The sequence below is a fragment of the Anser anser genome (genome assembly GCF_964211835.1).
Source record: "Anser anser genome assembly, chromosome: 2".
Classification (NCBI taxonomy): Eukaryota; Metazoa; Chordata; class Aves; order Anseriformes; family Anatidae; genus Anser; species Anser anser.
Window position 1 is genome coordinate 51,650,888 of NC_139721.1, and position 17,655 is coordinate 51,668,542.

The 17,655-nt window shown below is 36.2% G+C and overlaps 1 protein-coding gene across 2 annotated transcripts in view; it reads right to left on the bottom strand.

The window, feature by feature from the left end:
* The window catches only part of LPIN2 (lipin 2), a 46,629-nt gene that overhangs the window by 7,020 nt on the left and 21,954 nt on the right, over positions 1-17,655 (bottom strand). For both annotated transcript variants that reach the window (XM_083821886.1, XM_083821885.1), the window contains exons 5-16: positions 15,200-15,307; positions 9,303-9,426; positions 8,323-8,644; positions 7,959-8,058; positions 6,634-6,821; positions 5,650-5,743; positions 5,225-5,294; positions 5,029-5,118; positions 4,237-4,319; positions 2,966-3,107; positions 1,979-2,127; positions 1,441-1,527 (exon numbers count right to left, since the gene is read on the bottom strand). In XM_083821886.1, the coding sequence (XP_083678012.1) occupies positions 1,441-1,527; positions 1,979-2,127; positions 2,966-3,107; positions 4,237-4,319; positions 5,029-5,118; positions 5,225-5,294; positions 5,650-5,743; positions 6,634-6,821; positions 7,959-8,058; positions 8,323-8,644; positions 9,303-9,426; positions 15,200-15,307 (1,557 nt within the window). The remainder of the gene's footprint in view (positions 1-1,440; positions 1,528-1,978; positions 2,128-2,965; positions 3,108-4,236; positions 4,320-5,028; positions 5,119-5,224; positions 5,295-5,649; positions 5,744-6,633; positions 6,822-7,958; positions 8,059-8,322; positions 8,645-9,302; positions 9,427-15,199; positions 15,308-17,655) is intronic.

Here is a 17,655-nt window from a genome sequence, read left to right on the forward strand (position 1 = left end):
ATTGGATACCAGATCTCCTGTCTTGTTTTTTTTTGTTGTTGTTGTGGTGTTTTTGTTTTTTTGTTTTTCCCTCCAGATTGTTACCAGAATTTGCAACTCATAGCAAAGGAAGCACAAGCAGCATTCATCAGGCCCCTAATTTTTTTCCTACAGACTTCGTAGATCCATCTGTTAAACAGATTTGTACACAGTTACTGCATACACAAAAGGCTCGAGTGTTTATGTGCATTTTCAAAGACATGATTCAATTTGGCAAATAATTCCAAAACTACTATTATACACTGAGCACAAAACAAAGTTCTGGTTATCTTCCATAGACTGCATGGGGCCAGAGACAAAATTTAGCTCTATGTAACACCACACACACAAAAAAAAGAGGATTGCCAAGACCCCAGATTTATTTTAATGGAAAGAAAAACTATTAAACGTTAAACCAAAGACAAAAATGGATTATTTTAAGCGGATGACGAAGTGTTTTAACAGTTAGCCATCCTGTTATCCTCAATACCAAATTATTATTTCTAGCATCAATGCGTGTGTTTTTTTGGTATGGTTTGTTTGAAAGTTTGTTAAACAAATGACCAAATCTAAGGGAGAGAAACAATGAAGCTTTATTCTGCATAAAGTTCTTGGACATAGATAGGATAAGGCTATATTCCTCTTAACTGCACACTACATTTGTAAGGCTGTGGTTCACAATACGTCTGAATTAAATACCTCACCACTGCTACAACAGTGGAATCATCTTTCATCTCCTTCCCTCTTCTAGTCACATGAGCTGCCTCTGCAGGCTCTTGTAGACAAGGTGAGCACATTCAGGTGACTAACCTAGAGAGCAGATGGGGAAATTGCCGATTTGCTGGATGGCGTTAGCTTATTTCAGAAGCACAGCAAAGTGAGTGACAGAGAACTTGAACCAGGCTGCTAGCCCTTGTGTCAGTGGCAAGTTATTAATTAGGTTCATTTCAGAACACGAAAATGCATCCTAAGGAGAGTTCACTTGACTTTGATAGCAAACAGTAAAACACAGAATATTTAGATATTGGGAGGACACTGTTTAGGTTTGAATTTACAGTGTGCCATGCTTGTAAAGACTTTGTGATTAACCTGAGCTGGTGAAAATAAACATATGCATGACTATGAGAAGTTATTTCTATTATGGTTCTCTCTCATAGCCACAACAATATTACACAGTTTTTAAGAACTCAAATGCAGAATCAAATATTTGAAAAAGGAACTAGTGAAAGGCTTTCATTCCTATTGAAGTATACATCTGAGGGAAAAACTTAGTTTTGTTTCTATATGACAGAAGTAGCTCCCTTCCGTCATTTAGACCAACACATCATACTGGATTGCAAAATTATTAACAGCAATTCAATTACCTGCCCGTTAATTCCCAAATTCCAGAAAGCCCTAGTTGCTCATAAATCACATACTTACTCATTTATGGAATGATAGAGTTTTGCAATGCCCTGATGAGTCCAGTCCTTGCCAAACTGAGGGAGGATATGTCCTAAAGCATCAGACCTGAAAAGAAAATTGGAGATAAGTGAAACTAACTGTACGAGTTTCGTTAAAGACAACTATTAATGAATAAACAATTTATGAGTATTTACAGAAATACCTCTGCAGAAGGTCCTAACCATTTCAAATGAGAAATGGTACTAGATATAGTACTTGTTAGTATCTACTAGTTAGTACTAGATAGGCCATAAAGCACAAGTCAGTTTCCAAGTCAACCTATGGTTGCTAAACCGAGAGAAGTCTGACTGAAAGGGCAGTTGCCACACGCTAGTCACACTACTCTCTTAAAAGAGATTTTCTGGTTTGCTGTACAAATTGAAATCAAAGCAACAAGTATTTCTTATAGCTGTTACAAATGTTAAGTCACCTTAAATCAAGCTTCTTTATCTGATCTTGAAAAGCAGGATAGCATCAATAAAGCAAGATAATGTATCGAATACAAAATGATATTTACTTGGTTATTGTTCCATCAATGTCTGATATGATGATTTTGTCATTCCAGTTCCAGAGATATATTGTTCCTGCACAACGGCAAGTCCCTTGATACTGGGTTGTAATACTAAATACAACATCATTAGGGCCATCTCTGAGTTTCAGCTTCGCCTTCAGAATAAAGTGAAATATAGAATTTTTAGAATCATAAATAAACTCTCAGAAAAAGGCTTCTATAATCTTCCTCCTCTACTTTGATCAACTCTTCAAAAAAGTGAACCACGGTTTAACAATGGCACAATTTCACCGGTAAAGTCTGTTTTGTACTGGCTACAGGTATTTGCCCATAAGTTCTATATTTGATTACAGCAGCACTGACTACAGCAGTAACAAAAAGTGTTTGACTCTTTCCTATTTTAATTCTTGTTATTACCATAGGCTTACATTATTAGCAAATACTATTTGCTAACATATTAGCATATAAATAACTGATCTGTTTAGTAAACGTGTAAACAACCAAGCATACAATGGCATTTTCTACCTAGTGGGTGCTTTTCTCAAAATTCTTCCATGATGGAGATCATATATTTAGCCAGCAGAAGGAACTTGTAAATTACATTGAAACGAATAAACAGCACACCAACTTAGATACAGTTAAGATCCTGGGATATCCAAATTGCAGAAAGTGACTATGTCACTTTTTTGGCAACATATTTTTTAAAATCAAAATACAGAATCATGATCCTTAAAAAAAATAATAATGCAGCTGCCCATACTAGCAATTGAAAATACTTAAATTTTAAATTTAAAAAGAAAACTAAACATTGCATTTTAAATTTTCCCCATTCCTTTTTTCTACTGCTGAAAGAGTAAGCCAATAGCATTTTTGCCTTTGTGAAGTGTATTTATACTTACCTTGTAACAATGAGAAAAAAAAATCCAACTTTTACAGTCAAACAAAGAATAGAACTATGACGCATCCCATGTGCAAGGAAGGCATGCCACTTACTATTTGGTCCGAAGAGAGTCTAAGTGACTTCTTGTAAGATGGAATGTTCCCATGGGTTGGATGCTCTACTGTAGAATCTATTTTCAAGGATTCCTTCAACTCTTGTGATGCTTCATCACTAGAAGAGTCATCTTCTGGAGGTCTAACATGACATCAAAGAGAATAAATGTAAGCGCCAGAAAGTCTTTCTTTAATGGTGAAACATTCCTACGCAAGATAAAAGTTCTGGTTATGCCAAGGATTCACTATTAGCCTGATAGCAGTGATTAACAAAGTCCAAAGTCTATTTCATGCCCAGAAAAAGTCAGTACATACCTATAAGCAAATAAGACTTGTAAAGCATGCTACTGTTGATGAAGCTCTAAGTATTACTATGCATAGTCTAGCTGGCTCCACACATGATGAAATTAGTAAAGACAGTGTCAAGTGGTCACTAATACTGTGTTGATTAATTAAGTATACTGCAGATGAAAAGGGATACTGAGAGAGTAATAGTGTCCTGTTTTTAAAGAAAAGCTATCACAGTCACTACACTTTTTAATTCTATGTGATAAATTAGCAGAGTAGCTCACCTTTTAAGGTTATTCAGATTTGTTTTTCTGCTAATTAGAGATTTTAAGATTAAAAGTAGCATTTAATTTCTCTGAATTTCACAGTATATTCAGTTTCTTAAATCTTAAGGACAAAAACATTTACAAGTATCTTCATAAAATCATGGGAAAATATGAGTGTACATATTTAGACAAACAGTTTTGTGCTAAATACGGCTAGTTTCCAATTAATCTTGGGCAACTTGTGTATTGTAATTAATGCTATTTTATTGTTTCAATTATTTCATGTTACAAAAAATGCAGATGGTTTAAGTTATTCAAAGAATATTACAATTATACAAAAGAACATCAAATGATATCTCAAACAATCCCACTAGTAAATTATAGGGTGGTGGCCCATTGCTAAAGGTTACCATATATGTCTTTGTTGTTCTGTCAGTTACATCGGGATTTAGGAAGTAAAAACAATAGGATTCAGGACATAACTGTAGTGTATTTGTAGTTCCTACAATGTTTACTGCCACATAATTTTGTTGAGTTGTTTGCCAAACACATCTGGCTTCTCTTCAATAGCTTAGAGGAAAACGTTTCTCCCACAGTGAACTCCTACTGAATTCTTCCTCGAGAGAGAGAGGGAGGGAGGGGACAAAGGAGGAAAGGAGAGAAAGAAAGAGGGAGAGACTATTCAGTACACAAAACAGTCTTCAGGCAGGAACACACCTACTATTAACTTGCTCTTTTATAGTTGCTGGCAGTTCATTTGCTCTTTGCGTCTCAGACTTCCCCTCTTTTGCCTCTGGTATCTAAAGCAACATGACAATAAAGAACATATTGATATTTAAGCATTTTAAAATGACCCAAGTGACCTCAACAGTTTATATGTAAGCAAACAGCTATCAGTATAGTACATACTCTACATCAAGTCTCAGAATCACTTATTCTGCAAATTATTTAACAAAAGGTTCCTTATGAAGAAGTGATCTGTTAAAGCTTTTCGATCTACCAAGAAAAAAAAAACACTCCACGCACCAGAAACTGAGAAATACTAGTTTAACGCGATGAATTTAGCATTAAAGGAAAGTCAATCTCTAAGCTTATAAAAATCAGATTTTTAAAAAAGAGAAAATTTAAGACATATTCAAGGTTTAGATAATTTAGTCTAAAATGGGGTGTCTCAGAATAACATCTACTGTGCACCTACTTAATTTGTGTATAAATTCCTAAAACATATTGCAGTGACTGAAGAGTAGCTTTGACTTGACTAAACTTATGGCTTAGAAGAAAGGATTTGAAGAATACTGTGCGAAAGCTGAATAAATTGTTGAAGCAACTAGGAACAATGAAAAATTATGTAGTATTTGAGATGAAATATTCAGTAGTAGCAATAGCTACTGCAACAGTGAGTAACTCCCAGCTGGCAGTCAGTGACAGAGCTGTATGAGCAGAGTTCTGAGGCACTTTTGACAGAGTTTTAAAATCTTTTAATAGATGAGGAAAATATAAATCAATTACCTGTTTAGTCATGCTTTCTCTCTTGCGCCAGAACCACCACCTTCCAGACTTCTTTGGCATCTTTTCTTTGACCCAAGATTCAACAGTAGCCTGAAACAATAGGCATGTTTTTAAGTTTGTGTAGAAAAAGCAGAATAAAAAGATAACTATGTATTACTACATACAAAATCTTTAAAGAAGGATACATCTCATTTACCTTAGGCAAACTTTTCTGAAACACCTGCAAACTCAGAATCATTGGAGCAGCCAACGCCCAGTTATAATACCTGTTTTAAAACATGTTATTGATAAGTTATTACAAAACCTGAATAGAGGTAAATAAATACCAGTGTGCAGACTGCCCTTTTCTTGATGTAAAGATGCGTTTCCTGCCAACAACTAAAGTTTGTTGCAAGTGGACTTATTTTAATATACACACCAACATCAGTGCTGAAATGAAATCTCACTTTGATTTTGAACTAAAAGTTTGCATTACATTTAGCTTTAAGCATTTTCTTTATGACCAAGAAGCAGATCCATCAAAAAATAAATCAAAATGGAAGCTGAGAAATGCACTCACTTCATATGGTAGATTTTAAGTATGTTTCTCTATGAATTAATTTTATGATACAGAGAACTTACCTGTTGTAAATCCTTATTACCAAATTAGGATTGTCTATGAGTCCAGGGTTTTCAGCAAATTCATGGTAAGTAATAATATGTTCCATGAACTTTTCTGCAATAGAAGCGGATTTGGATTAAAATTAGTAATATAAAATCCTAAGATGTCTGATTAGTCTGTATCTAGGAAAATGCTTTGTTGTTTCAGAGTCTTTGCTAATTTTGCAGCATCACTCAAGATACACTAATGTGGCCTACCTGTCAAAGAGTCTGACTGCCTTCTCAGTAGCAGGGAAAGCCTCGTAACACTTTAACAGTCACAAAAAGTAAGAAATAAGAAACTAGAAGAAGGATTTGTTCATGATATGCATGTAAATTTCACTTGATGACTTAAGAGATGGGATGATCATTAAAAAAGTAATACTAAAAACACTGATGAAAATTATGCAGTACTAGAAGCTCACTCAAAACACATACAACTTCAATGCTGAAGTTAACGTTGTTAGCACTGAAGTTAGCACTAAGAGAGAAGAATCAACAGGTAAGAAAGCTAAAGGTTAACAAACATTTAGGATGGGAAAAGTAGAGCAGGAGATTAGAGCAGGAGATAAGATAGTCCAAGATAATAAATTAGTCTCTCAATGGCTAAAAAACACCACCAAAGGAAAACACCAGGCAATTAGGAAGAATACGGTTTGTGAAGATTTATATTGGAGTAAACAAGGAACTGCAGACAGAAATAAGAATGGTTAGTCAAATGCGTAATGTGTAGCATGAAAAAGGAGATAAGCGTTTCTCAAGACTCTGTGTGCTCTTGATTAACTTAAGGCTAAATTCCACAATCTCTGCTTGGCAAATGCTTGAGACTTGTAGAAAATGGAATATGTTTCTCAACATAAGCCTAATTATAGGCCAAAGCTTCGTAAGGTAGAAATGAGAGTATTCAAGCCACTTCATTTAACTGCCTGAGCTTTACTACCATTTATGATTTAGTTTCTCACGTACCTTTAGAAATCTCCCCGTTTTCATTGAGACCTCCACAAAGTGAGAGTGTAACATCAGGCAGGTCCATAGCAGAATCAGACATGCACTCTGTGCCACTATCGGCAGCTGCGCTTCCTACTGATTGGGGTGACTGAGAACCAGAAAGGGTATCTGACTCGGTCCACTGCCTGAAGCCTGGATCAGAATCACTATAGGGGAGGGGAAAAAAAAAAAAAGGAAAAAAAGAATCACATTTTCCATAATTATTTCACTTGCAAACAGATGTATAGATTTTAGATTACAGAACATGCTGTATGATTACTCGAAAATGATCTTGCTGTTGCATTTCTATAACGTCCTGCATCATTTTACAACATAAATACATAAATTTAATAATAAAGAGAAATCAGACACACGTGCAAACCCTTTATTAACCTCCATTGATGGTGTCCAATTCTCCTCCCAATGTCCATCTAAATTGGGAAATAATTACATTTCTTTTGTCTGCAACAAAACTGGATTTAAATGAGGAAAATTCCTCTGCATTCTATAGTCACAGAACAATACCATGCTCCTCAGTCTTTACCAGAATGTTGTAGAATAAGAATAGAAGGAAAAGGGACGTTGCTTAACGTTTTTAGAACACTGTTTGGAAAAAAACTACAATAGGTTGTCTTTTAAATAAGAAAAATACCACACTCATCTAAAGTTACAATTATTAGTAACTAACAAAATAAAACTAAAGCTTTTTACAGTTACATTCTCCTGTTGCTATCAATCCTGCCCCCAGACCCACATAAACTGAAAAGTGCACTTTTTTTTTTTTAAACACAGGTCAACAGAAGTTAGACACTTCTTCCTTATTAGGCTGTATTTTTCCAGAAGAATGACTGTCTTGGAAGACTTTCGTAGAGTATTTTAGAAATACCTAGAAGGCTTAGATTTCATAAAATACAAAATGAGTGAATTTTGAGACTGATCCTTACATGAAGATTTTAAGAGATCTTTTTTGTCTGTTTTGATATTAAAAAACTAGCTGGAAAGAATGTACAGGGCATGTAAAAAATAAACTGATGTGTGTTATCTAGAGCTAGCAATATTTTCAGAACATACATATTCTACAAAGATGGAAGCCTCTCAGTAATAAACTCTCATGTGAGCTTTAATCATTTCTTGCCAATTCAGAAACTGATTTCCACAATGAGATTAGGACCAACTTCTCCACAAACACCTAGAAACCTAGAGTCCCATTCTCTTATTAGAGACACTTAAATCATACATGTAGTCGTTCACATAGTGCAACTGCAGTATAAGCCTAGGTTCATGGAATTTTAGTTTAAAATTACCTTTTGGGAAAGTAGAGCGCTGCAACTTCAGGTTCCAAAGCCTTTAAGTCCTCCAAGTAAATATCATCAGGCCCCTGATGATGACTTCGCTTGTGCACCCCTGTTAATTTTAACAATTAAGGTTACTAAGATGAAGCTATCCAGACACATTAAATACAAACATAATTTTGCAAGATTTATTGGAAGATATTTTTGGAAGATTTACACTTACAGCATTTATAAATTGAAGAATTTAAGTATGGTTTTAGTCAAGTAAGACTTGAAAGAGTTTCAGGAAAAAATGAAAAGGCACATTTGTGCTTTTTTCGCTACTGCCTCTATCTGGTAGATTACAATGAAGGAAATAATCGGTTTTATTATATACCTTTCTTTTTTGAAGGAGAGTCAGTTTTTGTTGTTGGCTTCGTTTCTGGTAGAGGGTCTACCAACAGTCTGGAATGATGGTCAGCATCTAATGTTAAGGAATCCTGTGGTTCTATGATTGCAGAAGCAAGAGAATCTTTAATATCCATTTGCTTAAGAAGAGGATGAGTTCTTGGCTCAGGTTTTAGTACCATACAGACAGAATCTTTCACTACATCATCATCTTCAACTTCATCAGAGCTGAGGATGACCCTAAAATGAGTATTTTCTGACGGTGTAATGGTAGCTGTTCTGGGCTGTTCCAGTTTCTCTTTCTTGCTTATCTGAAAAACAAGACTCCAGTCAATCCTCTCACTTCACGTATTTGTTTTATTCTGGTCTGAACGTGAAACCTGTACTCAAGGGTAATTTTGTCAGTAAGCTTGGTGCCCTGATCACAAGTAAACTGGGTAAGAATTTAAACATGTATTTTAGCAACATAAAACATGGCCTACCTTATTAGCAAAGTTCCCTAAAAGAAAAGCTTCATACTAGCTTATTAGCAAGTTCAATAAAGAAACTGGCAAGTCTTGACATGATGACACAAGGCAAGAAAAATGCATAAACATGGATGTGATAGGGCTTATGCCATCAGCTGTCCTGTTAGATAAATTTATTCCGCCTATTAAGGCTACCATTCCTCTGGAATGAACTATAGTTTATCCTAAAATAAAGGAAATCTGTTTCCAGAGTTGATTTTTGTCAGTTTCTATCTAAAAATTCAAAAATTTTACATCACTACAAAGTTTTCAAGAATTACTTCGCTGATCAGCTTTTGAACTCAGTAACGTCGACTATCAGGCAGCCACAAGGGGGTGCTACTTTCCTACTTCAGCTGAATTATTCTGAAGAACAGCAGCAGATTTACAAACCACTTGTAGTGCACAATTTTAAATATGCCAAAATTCAGTTCACAGAGTTTGAGACAGTAAATAACGATACCTTGGTTGATTCTGGGAATCCTCCCCATGTCCATTCCATGTGAGATTCAGATCTGAGCAAGCTCTCAGCAGGTTTAACTTCTAGTTCTGAATCACTTTTAGGGCAGACTGGCTCAGAGTAAGGGCTAGCAAATCAACAGGAACAACAAAAAAAAGCAAGAAAGCTACAGTGTTTAAAATGCATTTGTTGTGCAGCTACTGTTGGTAGAATTTTCTACAGCTTAACAGAGCTTCAATTATTCTGCATCATGGCAAGAAGCCCAGCAGTTTTCAGACAGTGAGAAATTAGGTTAAAACCAAAATCACATTAAAGGACTTCCATGGTGATCACCCTAAACAGATTCCTTCACTTTATCTGCAGTGTAGGTATAGCTCTCTCCTAAGCCCACATTCCATTAAAAAACAAACAGGAAAAAAAAGAAGTTGATTATCCAAAAGTACAGCAGAAGTCTGCTTTGAGTTCCTTTGTTCTGTAAAGATATAGCATTTAAACTTGCTATGCCAAGACCTGAGTAATGGAAGTTTTACAAACCTAACTCACATGTGAATGAAGCAACACCAAATCCTGGTCTACAGGTGGGAAAAACAACATTAGCAAGATTCCTTAGGAGAGGCAAGGAAGATTATTTGAAAACTTCCTTCAGACTACATGACTTGTTAAAGTTCCATCTTACTCCTCCCACAGCGTTTACTATCCATAAATCAGAAAAAGACCCTTTGAATTTTACTTCTAACTACTTTTAAGCCAAAAGAACTCACTCTACAAAATGTAAGAAAGGTGTGATTTCAAAAATTTCAAAATCATTTTGCTCTTCAGGTCTTAGGGAAGAAGGGAAACACATGATGTTGTTCTGATGCAGTATTTGGGGGTTGGGAAAGGTCCAAGTCTGTCCACTCTCAAATAAGGCATTTATAACTCATATTATAGAAATCCTGCTCTTTTTACACTTTGACATTTGTAGTGTTTGGGGATTGTCTGTTTATTTAAATATAAACCTTGATATTGAATACTGAAAATTTTATAGTAAATCCTACAGGCATTTCACTTATGTGTGTACATATATATATATACACACACACACACACAAATATAAAACATATAAAGTTCTTTAAAGAATTAATTAATGCAAGTATCTTATCTGAAACTTTCTGGAGGTTTGTGGAATCAGGGTTCCACAATAAGAAACAGACATTTGAAGCAAGCAAATCCAATCACCTGATCACAATCCAAACAGTAAGAGTCCTTAATAATATTTTAAGGGATATCAGAAAATCCAAGGTAGCAGTACATTTAAGCAAGTCTACAACATGCGATTCAACATCTCATTGTTCATTTCCAGTCTTCATTGTCCAAAGGACACAAAAGAGAAATTTCCTACAGAAATTGCCCTTTCTACACTGTTAGAAGAACTTAAAGCAATATATTGATGAAAATACATGCACATCTTTGTTACGAGGAGGAATATAAGCTCATTTTCCTTTGGTGTCAAATAATTTGTTCTGCCTACATCACAAGTCAACTGGAAGCCATGCAGACCTATTAACCTGTTTCTTAGCCTAATTCCTAATAATCAGCAGTACCTGCAAAACACTGTGTACTTCAGGGCAAAATCTGTTCCATTTCCCCCGAAGTGCAAGTTTTCCATTATCATTGTCAGGGAGAAGTTTTTACTCAAAAGGCCCATGCTTGTAACAGTGATCCACTCATGCTAACATTGCTTGTTAAAACAGGAGAAACATCGATGGTATCAGGCAACAAATAGCTGACGGTTATTCCTTTGGTTTTATTCTAGTGAATAGGACAGTGGTTTGAAAGGAACCAGTGTCTCGCTGGAAGACTTAGGCTGTTATATTCACTCAGCTCCCTACAAAGGTTCTGAAGAGCAAGAGGACCAATCTCAAGAAAAAAAAAAAGGCAAAAACCCACAACCAGCTTTTCAACATCTCCAACAGAAAAAAAAAACAAACCTTCCCCAATTTGAGTAAGTCATGATCACCTACCACAATGGTTAAAATGGAAGTCTCGGAAGATACAGGTTTGAATGCGTAGTACCCATGAAGGAATCTTCTAGCCTCTTATTAGAAGAAATGAGACCAGAGAGCCGAAAGACCTGTGACCACCTTCCACTTTTTCTCCATTTGAAGTATCATTCTCTATGCCTGCCTTTTGTGATAGAAAAAATGAAACCACATCCTAAGGTATTCCTCTGCTTCAAAATGAATGTGGCCCCACTCTCAAACACAAAACTACTAAGTAGATCTGTTGACACCACCCTAATGAACAAAATATCAATTTCAAAACACACCATAGTTTACCAGCATAAATCTGCCCATCTGTATTGACTGCTTCTATTTATTTTGAGTAGGCAACAATGCAATGCCTGTTCAAAGTTAAATACTGCTCCTTAAATAAAATACCTAGCACATTTGAAGACAGGCATGGCCCCACTACATATACACACAGCCTTCAGTGCAAATAATTAGCATCGTATCTTGTCCCAAGAGTAAGCAAGCCTCCTGTCTCTTAAGCTTTTATCAAAGAGATTGCTCTCTGAAGTAGGAGCAAAGCTTTTTGGATTTAAGAAAGAAATCCTATGACTAAAAATATAAATGATTTACTTAGTACCTTTCCCCTAGACTTCTGTTACCTTAAACGACTCAACTTCCTTCTTCCACATTTGTAAAGTGTGGAGTAGTTACATATTAGTAGCTAAAATTCTTCAACATGTACAGTCCAAATATACACTCACACAAACCATGAAATGTCCAATCTTTTGGGGATGGACTTCTGCCCACAGAAGCTGTGGATGCCCCCTCATTCCTGCAAGTGTTCAAGGCCAGGCTGGATGGGGCTTTGGGCAACCTGGTCTGGTGGGAGATGTCCCTGCCCACGGCACAGGCGCTGGAACTAGATGATCCTTAAGTTCCCTCCTGACCCAAACCACTCTGTTGAGAATTTTTGCTTTTGCAAGAGATCTGTTCCCATCCTGCCACTGTTAAAGTGGGTATTTGACATACTGAGGTTCTGTTTCTGTGGTTGAAAAAGAGTCATAAGGAAAGAAGAGAAGCAAACAAATATGAGCTTCATGTCTTAAAGACTAGTTAATAGTTAGACGTCACTCAAAACTATCAACGTCTTGTTTTAAGTGTACAGTCATACAACGAGAGATCATGTCACCACTCAGCAGAATGCCAAAGAACTGCTTCTTAGAAAGACCACTGAAGTATCATAACACCTGCAGACAGCGCTTTGTAGAAAGACAAATGGAATTCCAGGTGTGCAACTGTGCAAATGTAGCAAAAGAAAGACTTTTCATCCAAGTCTGGTAAATTCCAGTGAAGGTCCACCTGATGAATTAAGTGGGCAATATATCCCTGGTCCCTAAATTTTTGATAAAAGTGAACCCACTGCTCACTTTGACAGTCTTTGTGAGGACAGTTTCTCAGAGTTTAAAAGTATCAGATATCCGACAGCATGAGGCTTTCTGAATGGTCCCCATTGGGTAAACAAAAAAATAACAGAAAAAGGAGCCATCCTTGCACTAAGGTTATTACAAGAAATCTCATTGATGAGGCCTAAGAAGGGAGAAAGGCAGATTTGCTTTGGGACTCAAGTGAATTTATCCCTCAGATGGTACCTAAGTATTAGGATGGGTACAGCTGGACATACTGGTCTGTGCAAAAGAAAATATACCCATATATGCTGTTGTATATAGAAAAAAAGACAAATAAGGGATTAGATTTCTCAGTACTGCAGAAGTGAGAGACATATCTATCTGCCAGATTGGAGTCACTTCAGTTAATGCTGTGCACCTGGATAGGAAGAATACTGACATCCAAACACTGACACAGGCTAACCAAGAAATGGAGCACCTACTCTCTTAAATGGCAATTTACCAACCAGTCACCCAGATACCACTGGAGATGAACTACTGCGATAGGCAGTACCTTCACTAAAAGTTTTCAAGGGTGCATTGACTAAAAGAAAAGACCAGAAATAGCAAACACTATATTCACAATCAAACATGTCTATGCCCTGTGAAAGTTTCATATGAAAACATCTCAAAGATTAAATGCTTGAAGTAATCCTTTTTGAGATAAGGTAACAGCTAAAGTTACCATATTACAGTAAAAAAAAAAAAAAGACTATTAGCTGTTCCAGGTCTGCCAAAAAAGAGGTTTTTATAACCTCTTATTTCTTTCACTGTACGATGTATGCATTAAAGAATCTTTCTTTAGTGACTCAGGAGAAATAATTCAATGTAAAACTTCCCTTTTCCCAGATAGATTTTCCCCACCCCATCCCCCCCAAAAAAGGGCAATGAAAATTGGCAATTTCTTTGTTACTGGATAGCTTCTTGTTAAAAAAAAACAGACAGACCAGGCATCTCACAAGATTCACAGACAAGTTGCTATAGAAGACTATCCCAATAAACATGTAAACAAGAAGAAAGGAGATTAACACTGAAAGGGATGGATCTTGTCTCCTAGATATAATCTGCTAGTCTACGTTAGCTAGAGTTCAATAAACTGAAAAGAAGTACCAGCCTGTCTTGATGAAGGACTTGATGTTCCAATTAACTAGATAATATAATCCATGTGACACTGTATCATTCAGGGTCAAACACTGTGGATGCTTTTCAACCACAAACCTTTAGGGAACATTTGAACACCACATCTTATTAAGCACAATTGAGGATGTGGATGTCAGCCCAAAACATAAAAAGGAACAATAATAGGATTTCCTGTCCAACTGCTTCTGAGAGGCTTCTGTTCATTAACAAGCTGTGACTGGGGGAATTGGGGAATTAGCAGGCACCAAGCATGGTGTGGTGCATTCAGACTTACTGAGGCCATGGCCCTGGAAAACACCCAAAGCAGGGAGATTATTTTTAAGTATTTTCTGAAGCTTAATCTATATTCTGCTGTATTGGTACAGAAAAATAGGCACCTGGTACACTGAGCAGCTAAAAATGCAACAATGGCCATCACACAGGGCTGACCAGTAATCCTCCCTGACACCAAGAACATATCTGCTGTAAGGTAGGCTCCTCAAACTGAAAAGCAGTAAAACTAGACACTCACCAAAGAATTGACATGAATCAAGATGCTGATCAGTGTGCTATGTGCTACATACACGCCCTTCCCTATGCTCAGTGTTCAGGTAAAATTCACCTCAAGGTCTGCATCTACTTACACTAATAGAGATTAGCATTAGAGTGGTAAAGCCAAACTTCGGAAGCATGAGTCTTGAAAAAGCTAGAAACTGAATGCAAGTAGAACGTAAGAGCTTGAACATCATAAACCGAAGAGCTTGGGTTTATAAACATAAATGCCCCAGTCACTAACTGAAAATTGACTGGTGAGCCTTATCATGCAATTTGTAAGAATCCACAATCAGCAGATGGTGCTTCTGGTATCTCTGTGTTAGTGTTCCAGCAACTAGCAAATCCTCTGTTCTGCACTGCAATGATTCAAGCTGAGGACCTAGCTTTACCTCAAGTAATTTGTACCTGACAAGTTCTAACTTACATACCCAATGCTTCTGCTTTATGGCATATCAAATGTTACTTATGCTACAGTGAATCGTGGGGAACACAGGAACTTTACATATCTTTCTCAACAAAATCTTATTAATTGCATTTTCTTTCTTTGGTAGTGAATTTGAGCAAGAACATTTTGTTCATTTGAGGAAAAAATGACACAACTTTGGTTTAATACATAGAGTGGAAAGTTCCCAAAGTTCCAAATAAGCAGCTCATGCTACATTTGGTATCACAGAACTTGACGAGTTGGATAGCATTACAGATCAAGAAATTTAAAAAAATAATAATAAAAAGGCACATTTATTATAGTCATTCACCTTTATATGCACAATGACATTACAAAGTGACTTACTTATCCAGAGGAGACCAGTCTCCATCAGATAAGGGGTAATGATCCTTTGAGTGATAAATCAAAGATTCCTTTTGTTCTTCGCCTTTTGGTGACGAATTTGAGGATCCTCTGCAGAAATAACAAGGGACATTTAATAAGTCAACTATAAGAAATCCGCATTACTAATTCAGTTAGAAAAGTGACTTCACATGCTATTAAAAATCCAAGATGAAAAGGAAGTGTACAGCTTAAAGAATTAATTGTTTGCAGCACACCTGTATACAAACTAATTATTATAGAAACTAACACTTTAAAATATTACAAGTTTAAAGGGTCTCTGATACCGTGTAAGTTAATACTGAGCAAAGAATTCACAATAACTTAAGTGATATCACTCTCTTCAGCCAGCTAATACTACCAAAACCCAAAGATGAACCCATAACCCTCACTTCAGAATCGCTGAAGAAGTTAAAAAGTAGTTTGACAACCTGTTTTAAGATTGCACATTTCACAAATTAAGTAAATAGGGGCAGCTACTGGCCACACAATTCGCCCAGAAGTTTGCATCATGGCCACACAGTGCAAATAATACAATAAAGATGAGTCTGAAACTTCAGTGTAAAATGCAAAAAGTTACTTTAAGACACTATTATGAAAGAAAGAAGAAAAGTTGTATTTACTCCATTAGCAGCATGCTTGCACTGAACCTCTTTTGTAGTGCTAATGCTAATTTATCTTATGGACATAGAGAAGATTTTAACAATATATATTAAAATACATCAATAGATTTTACACACTTATTTAATACTGCAGTTTACTTAGACTGTAAGCAGTTAGTGATCTCTCATTTAAGAGAGTCTGTGATTTGGAAGAGTCTAGACTCTGTTAAATACCGAACTTAGAAATGTATCTTAACACTGCGTATTATTATTCTTATGAAATGATATTCCTGGTGATGAAAGCTTGACTTGTTATTATAGCTGCAAAGACTTTTGTACACACCTTTTGTACTCAAACCAAGCTAACTGTGATAGAAAAGTTTCATACTATTTTATTGTAGCCAGTGCTAAGTATCTAAAACACACGCAAAAGTTGTTATCAAAAGATTAAGAAAGCACACTAGAAAATGATTACAGAGAGGTCCTCAATATTTTGACTTCAGAGGGTGGGCAAGATGATAAGTAGGTGGTACTAAACAGATTTTATTCACCAGCAATTAGCCACTGAATGAGTTTACATGAAGGACCAGAAAAAAAAAATTAGAATAAAATCTCTAAGTGAATAAATCTCATCTCTAAGGTTAAAAATACAAACACAGTCAAAGATCACTGAAAATAAGAGGGGAGAATTAATATTAGATCAGTGTATACCAATTTGTAACATCTGAGTTTAGAATTAATAGTAAACTACTTATTTTGCAACGTTCATAAAGACTGCTACCACTTCCTCTCATACATATCCATTTGATATAGCATCTAAATACTGAAGATTTTAGAGACAGGTAACTTCTTCCAGCTTGATGCACTGCATGGCTGGTTTAAGAAACCAGTGAAAGCCATTTAATGGCATTATGTTAGAATGTTCCAGAAGGTTAATGTACATTTAATGCTTTCCTGAAAGCACATACAAATTGTGCGGATTGAAAGTGAAAATCATTTCCATTTTACAGGGTTGGGAGCAGTCGTGGAGCATGACCCAGGACAGACACAATGCAACACCCTTAGCCCTAGAAAAATAACGCCCTCTATTTCTGAGTGTATGCACTAATCTCAGTCCTGCTGGTATTTTAGATTATTCAAGCATTTGTAACATAACTAAATCTACAGCATACCATCATAGCTAGAAGAGACAAAGGACATTTTAAAAAAAGTTGCATAAACATGTGGAAACAGATTCTGAATTTTCCCGAGGAACAGGAAACAGCTTGTTTACCACTCTGTAAGGGAAGAACTAGGTAAGACATGATGTACTGGTACCTATGGCTGAATTTTTGACCTTCCTGTTGGAACTCCACCCTCCCTTTTCCTTTCTCGGAGTCACTCTGCAATCTGAAGATATGTCTAATAGCAGTTTAAGGTTCTATTTCTTTACAGAGAGTTTTTTTCAGTACCAGGCATTTATGGATATCACACAGGGCTATAAAACACTTCAAACCTACTGATATCACCTTACATCCCCACAGGGTGTGTGTGCACAGAAACCTTACGAATGTTTTTCTACAACAGTATCTTCAGCTGGGAAAGAAACTTTAGACGTCTATTGCAAAGCATTTTATTTCCTGCCTTGGTAGGCCACTGGAATGACTGTCCATGAACTCCGCTAATAGATACATAGCCATGAACTTACTGTCTCTGGGCTTCAATTACTACAATTTAATTTTTCAGTCCTGCACTTACTGATCATTCATATGAAAACAGCATTCCTTTTTTTTTTTTTTATAAAGTCACCTTCCTTTCACATCACAACACAGAGAAGGC